We start from the raw sequence: 11109 nt of genomic DNA, 5'->3' as shown, positions 1-11109 counted from the left end.
TTCATTTGTTCTTTTTAAACTATTTTAATTGAAGAAGGAAAAACAGCAAATGAAAGTTATGGTCATTAAGAGATATCTTTATGTTTTTCTTTGCATATTCAATTCCATATACATTTCCATAGACATATACAGTTTGAATAACAAGTAACATTTGGGAGAAATGCATATAACTTGAACAGTAAACAAACACTGACGAACATTGTTAGGGCTTTACACTCACACAATCTCTGTGTGTGTTCTGATCAAGATCCATCATCACACCACTTGTCGGCGCACACACACATGCAGGTGATATCAGCGTAACATGATCCGTATCTGTTGGTACATGACAATATCACGACAAAACACTGCATCAAACACAGACTAACTTGGTCCCACGTTGCATTTGTCTGCATCAGAATACCATTAAAACATTAGATCTTAACATGGAATTGAAGTTCACAGTTAAAACTTGTTTGTACAGTACAACATGCTGTGGGTGGAGGTTTTACAACCTGCTCACCTTCTCATAAAGATTTAAGGAGACGAAGCCCTTCCCAGACTGACGGGGCGGTGCAGAAACACAGACCTATTCATTGAGGAGGAAAGAGGTCATGACCTAAATGACTCACCAGTCACAGCTTTAGCAGCTGTGCTGAGTAGAGATGACATAACACGGACTAAATCATCTCTATTTCCCCTTGAGGCAAAGATAAAAAGCACTTGATGCCTCACTTTCCTTTGCTAAGACCCTATCGCATCCAAGATTCCTACTTCCCTGCCTCTTTGCACTGATTTACAGTTAAAACAATTCACGCAATGCCCCAGGACCCATCCCCAGTGAAATATGTGATCAACAGCTGCATCTAAATTTGACATCTCCTCTTCCAAAATGATGCTTTCGAGCTATAAGAGCCCACCAGAGAGTGCTAGAGAGCGACTCTGTACTCTGTACATCAGTTACAGCTTTACAGGTTTCTTTCAAGTAAAATCATTGTGTGGTAAACTTTGCAATGATCTAAATCTATTATTAGACAATCCCTGCGTTTAATTCAGACTATGCATTGCTAACTATAAAGACAGACTAGACTGTCAGTCAGTGCATATAGTCAGTCCCACTGCTGGAGACTTGAAGAAAAATAAGCTACAGTACATACAGGTGACGACACCAATGGCGATACTTACAAACTACTGACAATATATACATTTAAAATAAATATTCTCTGTGAATAAAATTCATTCATTATTATATTTTAGTAGTTTTCACAAACCGATGTTTCTAATTATGTCTCCCTTGATCATATTTCTATTATGTATACTCTACAATAGAAATTAGCAAATAAAACACTGTAAGGGGGAGGGAAAGGGCAAAGGCAGAATTCAAACAGGGAAAAGGAAACTAGAGAGCTGGATACACAGAAAAAGAGACGATAGAAGAGCCCCAAGATAGACAACAGATGATGGTGGTGATGGCCAGTAGTTCTAAGACTGTGCTTTGAGGTCTGGGTGTATCTTGATCTAAAATCAGAACAAAGGCCATGAGAAATTGAACTAAAGTACAAACAAACTAGAACAGGGGGTTACCCTGCTTGGCAGGGAGAGATACGGGACCCCATATAGGGGAAAACAAAGTCGCAAAAAAGTGCTGCATAAATATACAGAGAGATACAAGGGAGAAAACAGAGTGAATCTCTCCTCACTTCGGAGATACAGAGTCAAAGTCTCCCCACAGGTCAGAGCTGGTTGTGGTGGTGGGGTTGGATGGAGCTACTGAGTTGGAGTTACTGGAGTCCAGGTCTAGCAAACAACCTGGTGTTTCAAAAAAGACAAAACGGAAACATAAAAATCTTTGAATCTTTATCTTACAAGTCGTTTCACCTGTTTTAAAGACTGAGAATGGTATTTTGTTAAAGGGTCAGTTCACCCAAGTGACAAATAAACTTAAAATATTTTCCCACTTACCCTGGTGGTATTTAGCCCTGCAGATAGTTTCAGTTCTATGTGCTGAGGTTTTGAGAAGTCAACTTCTGAAACCTTTGCCACCACTCATATACAATGGAGGTAAATGCGATTTCGGTTGGGCTGCTTAAAGCACTGAGAAGTTACATTTGAAACTCAAAAGCAGTCAGTCTTTCCCTTTTACTCTGGATCATCCACACACCTTACTGTTTTTGTTAGGGACCACAACTTTGGTAGAGAGTAGCTCCAGTGAAAACAAACTGCTGCTGAATATTTCAAATGTTTTTCAATACTTTGAGCACCACAACCACTCCACTGACCTCCACTGTATTCAGATGGCTGCAGAAATCTCACAAGATAGGCATCTCCACACCTCAGCATATGAAACTGAAACGGTGTACATAATTAGATACCAGGGGTGTGTAGAACAATATGATTCTCTTTAGTTTTCTAAGACAGATCAGTGCAATTTGGAGTGTTAACATCTCTCTAATACAGAGGTCCAGAGAGGAAAAGGGCAACAATATTTTTTTAAAGAGAATTTTAAAGGGTATTTTACAACTGGAGTCTATCTGTCATAGTTTTGGCGAGCACTCCTATGGGTCAGCATAAATTGCACTCACCACCTTCATTGTAAAGACTGTGGATACAAGTGCTCCACTGGAAACAGCTTTACAACAGACCCCAATGGGGCCAAGGAAATACCAGCTTTCACCAAAGAAATAACTTTCCTCTGCTTCATATTGACATTTTAACATGAACTTTCATTCTGGATGACTCCTGAGGTGCAGCAGTCGGGACACATTTCATGTCCCACTGTAAATGAAACAGCTGCGTCTCTGCACAACAGGTTGAACATGGAATTAAAGCTGCAAGCAATGAGATACTGGAAACTGCATTTTGTTAAAGGGTCAATTCACCCAAATGACTCACTTACAATAGTATCCCACTTACCCTGGTGGTATCTAGCCATGCAGATAGTTTCAGTCTTGTGTAATTATCTTCCTGAGGTAAGATTGGGCTGAACTACTTTTGATTGTTTATTTTGGATTCATTATACCTGATTATATGTAGAAAACACAGGACAGACTTTAATTAGGTGCATGACCTCTCCAGTTTTATGTACTCTAGGGTTATAATTACCTACCAGTGTCACTCCCTCCTGCAGATGGTTGTGTATTATGATTAGTAGATCTGGATGAAGGGGGTGGTGCTAGCTTGCCCCCAGGAGGAGGTGGAAGGAGCCCAATGCCACCTGAACTCTGTGGACGAGACCTGTCCTTCTTCTTCGATTGCTAAAGAGGGTATAAAGAGGAGAAACAAGGTTTGCACTTACAATATATTAAGACAGATACTTAATGGTTTTCAAATGGATTCAAAAGGTAGAAACTACTCATAAATTAAGTTCAAAAGACACATTTCTTCAGTATTATACTGCTACTGAAAAGATTTAGCGCCAAACTGAGAGCTGTTCCACTAACCTCCAACCTCATAACCATTCAATTTTATGAAAATAAGGTCACCCCAATATTGAGAGTAATGGTCTGTCCTTCTTTGAAGCCCAGGTCCAGTTTCGGAGTAGAGTCTGGTGCCTGCGCCTGCTTTGTAAATTCATTTTCCTGTTTGACCCACCTGGAGAAAACCAGAGAGGAAGACAGACATGGAAAGAGATTAAAGATAACTGAGAAACTAGACAAAATTCATTCACTGCCGAATGAGTAATGATTTGTGACACACTATGGAGCAGCTGCATACTTAAAGTGGTCCTGAAGTGCAACATTGAAGTCAAAGGCATCGCCTCGGTCTCCAAATCCAATGCCTATGAACGCACTGCGGCCTGTGAGAGGAATGAACAACAAACAAGGGTTAGAGTTTACTGAGGGATCTGTGCAGCAGCACAAACAAAAACATACAAACCCAGACAGTTTCCCAAGATGTAATTCGCAGAAGAATAATGGTGCATTTCTGCCCTGCACCATCCTTTTCAAACATGTTTTCCTCTCTATTATTAGCACATGGCTTAACAACAAACAGTTCACCCACCGTTGTCATCCTGGATGCGGAGAACAAAGTAACGGCTGGAGTCACTAACTGTTTCCACTGCGATGCCAGGGTACTCCTCCACTGGTGCCTGGGCAAACAATTCCCCTGTAGAATAGAATAAAAAAACATGTTCATTATCCATTTAGGAAGTATTTAAATCACATAAAATTGGCCTTTATGAGGTATAATCTGAAGACAACAAGCATGCGAAGTCTCTAAAATGCGCCAGTAGAGACAGAAAGAGATTATCAGCCTGTTTACTGCAAAATAAACTGCTTGCTTGGACATGGGCTGGGTCACCTTGGAAGAGATGAGTAACAGAGCGAGGGAGATGGCGAACAGGAGACTACACAGTGAAATGATTTACAACAGGAGCAGCGCCAGTAAACAATGGCACTGTCCCTGTCTGCTTCCCCCTCACCAGAGATTTTGTCTTCCAATTTCACGTAGGCCACTTTGCCTCGGGCCGTCACACGCATGCGTCCTGTCCAGTCTGGAGCATCCAGCTTCCAATCGGCCGCCCTGAGGACACACACACACACACACACACACACACACACACACACACACACACACACACACAGACAGAGGCAGTCAGGGAGACAGTGTGATGTTGGTGAATTGGTGACAGCAGTTTATAAGACTGATGATGACATGTAGGGCAAGAATAGGCAAGAAAAACAAGTCAAGTCAAGTCAAATTTTATTTATATAGCGCCAAAAACAGGAGACAGGAAAGGAAATTTGTGCTTTGTGTGCATGTGTCTGTTAGTGTGCGTCATTGTTATGATTCGTCCTGCTCCTCAGACACACTGTTAGCTATTTTCTACGTGAACGGAACGTGACTAAAGCATCAGAGAGGCATTTCACTGGGACCTAAGGCTGAAATATTACATCACCACCCTTACTCACTATGCATATGGTCACTGGTTAACCAATCATGTGTCTCATGGGACTGAGGACTATGCTACTGTTTGGTTGGAGTAATGTCCACTCAGATGCAGCTGCAGCAGGTCAGACTGAAGGACCAGCCAATGAAAAACAGGGTAAACAATCCAATGTCAACCATATCTCCTGCATGGTCACTTTAAAGCATTATGGAAAGACAGACAACAGCCCAGACATTGCCTTTCAGTTGTAGCATCCATGTTCACCTCTTGGCATTAAGCTGTATCAGACCTGCTGAAGTGTCCTTGAGCAAAATATTGATGTGTTTACAGCTCTAGGACTGCTCTTCTTCTACACTACCAATTACCTAAGAGGTCAAAGAAGCAAAACGAAAATCTCTAGAGCAAAATAGAGTATAATCCCTATCAAATCACCTGGACTTTTACGCAGTGTAAGAACTATTTATCCTCTGACGTGCCATTGGAGGAAAGCATGTAAACACACCAGGGATGTAGCCAATCCCCAGTCCCTGTAATGCAGCTACAAACGCCAGCCGTTGATAACGTTATTTGCCACCGTGACCTTGTAAATGCACGGCAGAAACAGCCAGCACACAAACTACAGCCGCCGTTACGTGAGGCTGCGTGATTAGGGGATGAGCTCTGTCGGTAGGTCGCCGAGGCAACGGCTCCTAACGGTCGCAGCTCGCGGATGCGGGGTCAGAAAGCTCGCTGTCAGGCCGCTGCCCCCCCGCCGCCACCTCACCTGATAGCCCGGTTGGATGCTCTCGGTGGGATTCGGTAAACGTTGACTTCAGGTTTGACACAGAGGACCGATTCGTATTCGAACTGACCCTCGGTCGCCATCTTGACTTTTACTCAATCGGTGTACGCCGGCGGTGGTGACGGTGAGTGGTGTGTCCGTGCGGCGTTAACGGCTACGTGACCGTAATAGACAGTGTATTTGCGCACAAACTGGCGATCCAGCTGAACTGCTTCAGTGTCAGTGATGCCCTTAAAGGGGCATTCCACCTATTTTACACTTAAAGGTCATCTTTCTTATCTCAGAGTGTACTACTGAGCTGTGTCAAGAAAAAGAAAATTATTCAAGTGACATCATCGGAGTAGTTTTATCTTAGATCAGACATTACAACATTTGACCAAAAAAGAAAAAGACCATCAGTACAAACTGTGGCCATCAGGATTTCTAAAAGATAATCTGAATAAGAAGAAGACCTATTAAAAACATTTGCGGCTCTTCAGCTCTTCTTACAGTACTTACAGCATCCCCAAAGACCTGGATGAAAAAATATTCTGAATGATAAAATAGATTTTTAACTTGTATCCAAAGTTGTGACTCGGTTTTCACATCAACCGTCTGTGCAGGAAACAGAGTTGGCAAACTGGGCAACAGGTTTAAATTCATCAACATTTGATGGGATATTTTTTTATCTAGGTGGTTGAAGAAGTCTTTGAGGATTCTGAAAACATGGTCAGAGCCATATTAAAGATGGCTACCTCTGGCCCAAATGAGGCTAAGCATTTTCCAGGTATGTAGGGAAAATTGTAGGCTGTTACGAAATGGAAAATTAGGATATCCCTGTTTCTGCTGGTCCAATTCAGACTATTGAGTTTAAAATTAGCTTTTATAGCCAATGGTTACTTCTGGAATAACTTTTGAACAGCTTGCATAAGCTAGGCTAACTGCTTGCAAGCTAACATCACTTCAAGTCTTAGGTGCTAGAGTTGAAGAACACAGGACTTCTTTCAGGTTTCTTGAAAACATTTCACCTCTCATCTGAAAGGTTTCCTCAGTTCTAGAGGCCAGTCTGGGAGTCCCAGGTTGTCCTGAGAGTTTTTGACCCCCCTCACACAATGACAGGGTGGGTCAAGAAACCTAAAAGAAGTCCAGTTACCTTCAACCCTAGCACTTAAGACTACCATTACCTGGGTGACTGAGAACCTACACAGACATCATGTCAGGTCCATAACATAAATTGACATCAGTAACACAAGACAGTATCTTATTGTTTCTTGTTTTATTTCACATGATCATAATGCTACAGAAACAGCAAGCAGCAGCTACCTAACAATAAAAGCCTTGCCACAAGTAGAATTAGCCATTTTTTTCTCAGCTTTTTTTTTTCATTCTCAGTTTAGCAGTTGTAGTGATGGACCAACATGTCTCTTCTCAACAGACATGAAAATAAACTTATGGTAACAGGAAGTCATGAGTGTGTTTCACAGTCCAAGAAGTTTGAAGGCATCTCTCAAATCTTCTGTTTCACATGGCTGAGAAAGACAGAAAGAAAGAAAACATGCCATTAATTTATTTGAATTAACTTTAGACACATTAATGGTTTGACCTAACCCTTTTGGTTGTTGGTTGGAAAAACATGCTGTATGGTAAGTCTTCTACCTGGAGGATGCGGTCAAGTTTTCTGGCGAGGCGAACAGAGTTTTGGTGCAGCTCATCCCAGGCCTTGAATTTGCTCTGTTTCCGAGCCACAAACGTCTGCCAGCAATAGAAGAAGTCTGAAGAGAAAGGAAAAAATAAAGAAAATAATTCATTTGTGGCTCTAGAATCATATCACATTGTCTGCTCTCTCTTTACATTTCTACCACATATACACAGATTTATGCCATTACCTTTGTAACTCATGACTGTGAGATGCACTCCAGCTTTTTTCAGCATCCTCAAGCCTTCTCTCTCTCTGCTGTCCTCCATGTCACAGAAATAAAGGCGAGAGACAAAGATCCTGAGGCGAAGATTAGGCATCTGGCTGAGGAACTGGGCCAGTCTGAGGGAGCAGTCGGCACAGGGAGACCAGGAGCAGAACCAGGTGATGGAGTAACTGAGCCTCCTCTCTCCAGAGACGCCATACCCCCACAGACCAGGGCACAAGGCTCCCAAGTAGCGCAGGAACAGCATCTATGGAGAAACAGGAACATGGAGAGGGTCATAGGGATATAATCATCCTCTACTTTCATTTGTTATTTACTTCCTAAGCTCCCCTGTTTTCACCAACAGCCCTTACCTCTACATGGCAGCCATTTCGATTGCGGAGGTGACCAAAGTCAAAGGTCATGGAGTCTGGGCCCACTCGCCTCTTCACTACAAAGCAGAGGTATGTCTCATGCCGGCCCCTCGCCCACCGCACATTCTTGTAATGGAAGATAAATTTTTTTCTGGGCAAAAGCACACTGAGGCAAATGGAGAAAAGATGCACTTTTTATTAGCTAATGTCATGTAATGGAGAAAGAACAGTGGACATAGTACAGCTTACATAAAGAATATTTAAAGATGATTATTTTTAAACACCAGATGCATTAAAAAAATCACCATTGTCATCAAAATACCATCATCTTTAGTGACAGATAATTTCAGTAGTACTTAGCAGAGCCTTGTAATCTTATGCCAGGAAAGACTGAGACAAATTCTATTAAGGAACTCATTAAATTACTGTTTTAACGTATTACTATTCAGAGAACTCAGACATTAATTCAAGTTTTAAGCCGGTACGTTAGCACAATAAACACATGTAAAACCTGTGGTTAACCAAATGAGAGTGATGGACAGTCAGAAGACAGCTAACATTCACTGCTTTCTCTCACTCTCAGTTTCACAACTTTTTGTGAAACAAGGACTTTTTCTTCATTAATACTGAAACCTCAGTTAATAATGCTCAGGAGTATAGTGTTGTAAGTACTCAAACAAATTTCTATTTAAGAATAACTGATGTTACTATCAAAGTATAGTAAAACTCTGTAACTTTCTAACTTTCTAAAAACATGTTTCCATTTAATAGGATGCACATGCAATCTGTATAACTATGCATCAAACAGAAAGACATATACTGTACAGCATAAAAATAGAATGTATCGATTTTGCTCACCTGTCTAGCTTTGTAATCATTTTGAAAGACGCGCTTTGCTTTGTCACTCAGCAGCACGCATGGGTAATAAATGGAGGTAAATGAGAAAGAGCGAAAGCATGTGCATGTGTGTGTGTGTGTGTGTGTGTGTGTGTGTGTGTGTGTGTCTGTGTGTGATGGGGGCTTCAAGGGAGGGAACTGAGAAGATATACCTCTAAACATAAACATCCTGCATTCAACAGAGGCAGCTTCTGGTTGGACAGAAAGATTTTTCAAAGTAAGTTTAGAGGGCGTGATACAAAAGAGATGAATACATTGTATTGTCTTGCTGCAGAACAATGAAAGCTATGAATGATTTACTCATCTGTCAGTGTTTATTCAGAATTTTTTTTAGGGCATCATGGTATTTTAAGTGTTTTTTAAAAATATATAACTTCACATAATGGTTAAAGTGAAACCATTCTTTTGGTTCAAGACATTATAGGAATTTTAATGGAGCAACATATTACACAACACAGATTTTACAAAATGATCTGAGTGACCACACATGAGAGGACTGTTTGACGTGATTTGTAACCTTTGGAGTTTTTCACAGACGTCAGTAAACTGAGCCAACTGGCTGGAACTTTCCAAACACTTAGGACTCATCCAGTCACCGGCCCCTCCGCTTTAGTTTTCCCACATCGTTAAGTAAGAACTTCCAGATACCTTCTCACCTTGATCTAGAGAGGGATCACCACAGACTCCTCCTGCTATTCACCCTTTCCACCTATTGAGCCCCTCTCCACAACACACACACACACACAGACATACACCCCTCTAGGCCCCAAGATTTGGTGGAGCTATAGGCGTTCCCAGACCTTGGAGGCCCTGACACCTACTTTGTCCTCTGATCTGGGTTTTCCCAAACTGTGTCAGGCTGGGAGCAGAACTGTAATCGACCTCCCTCGCCCTACGTGTCTGCTAGACTGGCCGGCCAGCTGACCGACCACAGTGTGTGGATAAATCTCACTCATAAGCCTTTGAACCATCAGATGCTGTCATCCGTCCTTGCCAAATCAGGATGTGTATTATTTTGCTCTCTTTTCTTTGCTCTGTCTGTTTTAGCTCTGGCCCCAGCCTGCTCGCTCACTCAGTGGTACTGCATGCAGGCATCCTGCTTTCCCATGACTCCCCTCACCCTCTCATGCACTCTGTGGTTTGGGGAATTCACCGTTTCCCAGGGTGGCTGTTTTTGGAGCTCATCTGTGCGTGTATGTGCGCATGTGTGTGCTCGCCATCTGTATGAGCATGTCATTAACACAGTCTATATGTTATACATCATCTGGAACAAATTCATCTAATTTATCCTATGATTGTGTGGTGCCTCAAAATTTAGAGTGATTCATGTGTATGTGTGTCTGTATGCCCAGAGCAACCTCACATCATATTGCATTACTCTGACGGTGCACTAAGCCTAATGTCTCTGCACATTTGATCTTGTGTGCATGTGTCTTTTCCCCAACTTCAAGAGGCTGATCAAATGCCAAACTATATGAAACCACTTCCCACCCAGCTCTCTGGGTTTGACCACAGCCGACCAAGGTCATCTCACAGTCACACATGGACACTCACGTGCACTACCACCCCTCTTGTGCACTGTTTGTGTGTGTGTGTGTGTGTGTGTGTGTGTGGTGGAGTAGTTCAGTATGGCCAGACACGGCTGTGCATTTAACCCATAGTCAGGGGCAGAAACCGGGTGTAGGAAATGCCAAGTCATACTTTCCGAAACCCACCCGCCCACACCCTGCACACGCGCAGACACACACACACACTTACACACAGCCATACCGTGCAGACGCACATGACCACAGTCACAAACAGACTTTCTTTCCAGTGTGTGAACTCACATCTGTTTCCTGACAACAATAATAGCTACAGATCGGGCGGGTAGAGGCCCAGCTAACAGGTGTCTGCTCCTTTGACAGTCATGAAGAAACAACCTGATGATGACCAAGAAGTGTCTCAAGTAAAAACACAGCTTTTACAGGGTGAAAATGCCCTGACCACTCTCTTATTTGTGCACATAACAATGCTGTTGTGTTACTGCTCAGCTTTTTCATCAAAGTTAATTAAAGGACAGTGATTTTCCACTACAGCTTGCATGAACAAGGGTTTGCAGTAATGTGTAAGTCTTATATTTGTCTTTGCATCAGGTGAGATATGCTTCCTTCCCACACACATTAGCATTGTACAAACATCCTGTGGTGTTTATCTGTGGCACGTTGATGCTATACTGACATCTTTTGAGGTTAGCAGTAGGGTGGATTCGCAATGCAAGCGTGAGGGCTGCTAACCATATTAAGGTTAGCCTCAGACTGGGGCTGT

The 11109-nt window shown here is 42.3% G+C and overlaps 2 protein-coding genes and 1 long non-coding RNA gene across 3 annotated transcripts; 1 reads left to right on the top strand and 2 right to left on the bottom strand.

The window, feature by feature from the left end:
• Window positions 1-56: 56 nt before the first annotated feature.
• LOC108887317 (adaptin ear-binding coat-associated protein 1) lies at window positions 57-5849 on the bottom strand. The gene is made up of 7 exons (XM_018682680.2): window positions 5634-5849; window positions 4403-4503; window positions 3982-4086; window positions 3694-3775; window positions 3462-3570; window positions 3086-3233; window positions 57-1788 (listed from the first exon to the last, which is right to left on the bottom strand). Exons 1-7 carry the CDS (start codon window positions 5732-5734, stop codon window positions 1676-1678), a joined length of 759 nt encoding a protein of 252 aa, XP_018538196.1. The 5' UTR covers window positions 5735-5849; the 3' UTR covers window positions 57-1675.
• LOC108887320 (uncharacterized) lies at window positions 5670-9925 on the top strand. Its single transcript, XR_001961597.2, has 4 exons — window positions 5670-5775; window positions 7603-7710; window positions 7899-7995; window positions 9850-9925. It is a non-coding gene; the product is annotated as an uncharacterized LOC108887320 (long non-coding RNA).
• aicda (activation-induced cytidine deaminase) lies at window positions 6916-9856 on the bottom strand. The gene is made up of 5 exons (XM_018682681.1): window positions 8764-9856; window positions 7906-8071; window positions 7517-7799; window positions 7287-7402; window positions 6916-7159 (listed from the first exon to the last, which is right to left on the bottom strand). The coding sequence occupies exons 1-5, from the start codon at window positions 8781-8783 to the stop codon at window positions 7109-7111; spliced, it is 636 nt and encodes a 211-aa protein (XP_018538197.1). The 5' UTR covers window positions 8784-9856; the 3' UTR covers window positions 6916-7108.
• Window positions 9926-11109: the final 1184 nt, after the last annotated feature.

The sequence above is a fragment of the Lates calcarifer genome, linkage group LG15 (genome assembly GCF_001640805.2).
Source record: "Lates calcarifer isolate ASB-BC8 linkage group LG15, TLL_Latcal_v3, whole genome shotgun sequence".
In the NCBI taxonomy this organism is placed as follows: Eukaryota; Metazoa; Chordata; class Actinopteri; family Centropomidae; genus Lates; species Lates calcarifer.
Note: the sequence above shows the minus strand (reverse complement) of the source record. Positions and strands in the feature narration are given on the sequence as shown.

What these genes read in the sequence shown, in the direction of transcription:
- LOC108887317 (XM_018682680.2), bottom strand. Translation starts at nt 5,734, where the DNA reads ATGGCGACCGAGGGTCAGTTCGAATACGAATCGGTCCTCTGTGTCAAA. An exon ending in CCATTACTCTCAATATTGGG is followed by an intron (nt 3,234 to 3,461) that starts GTGACCTTATTT and finishes TACCCTCTTTAG; the next exon opens with CAATCGAAGAAGAAGGACAG. An exon ending in TGCAGGAGGGAGTGACACTG is followed by an intron (nt 1,789 to 3,085) that starts GTAGGTAATTAT and finishes TTGAAACACCAG; the next exon opens with GTTGTTTGCTAGACCTGGAC.
- aicda (XM_018682681.1), bottom strand. Translation starts at nt 8,783, where the DNA reads ATGATTACAAAGCTAGACAG. An exon ending in ATGATTACAAAGCTAGACAG is followed by an intron (nt 8,072 to 8,763) that starts GTGAGCAAAATC and finishes CATTTGCCTCAG; the next exon opens with TGTGCTTTTGCCCAGAAAAA. An exon ending in GAAATGGCTGCCATGTAGAG is followed by an intron (nt 7,800 to 7,905) that starts GTAAGGGCTGTT and finishes GTTTCTCCATAG; the next exon opens with ATGCTGTTCCTGCGCTACTT.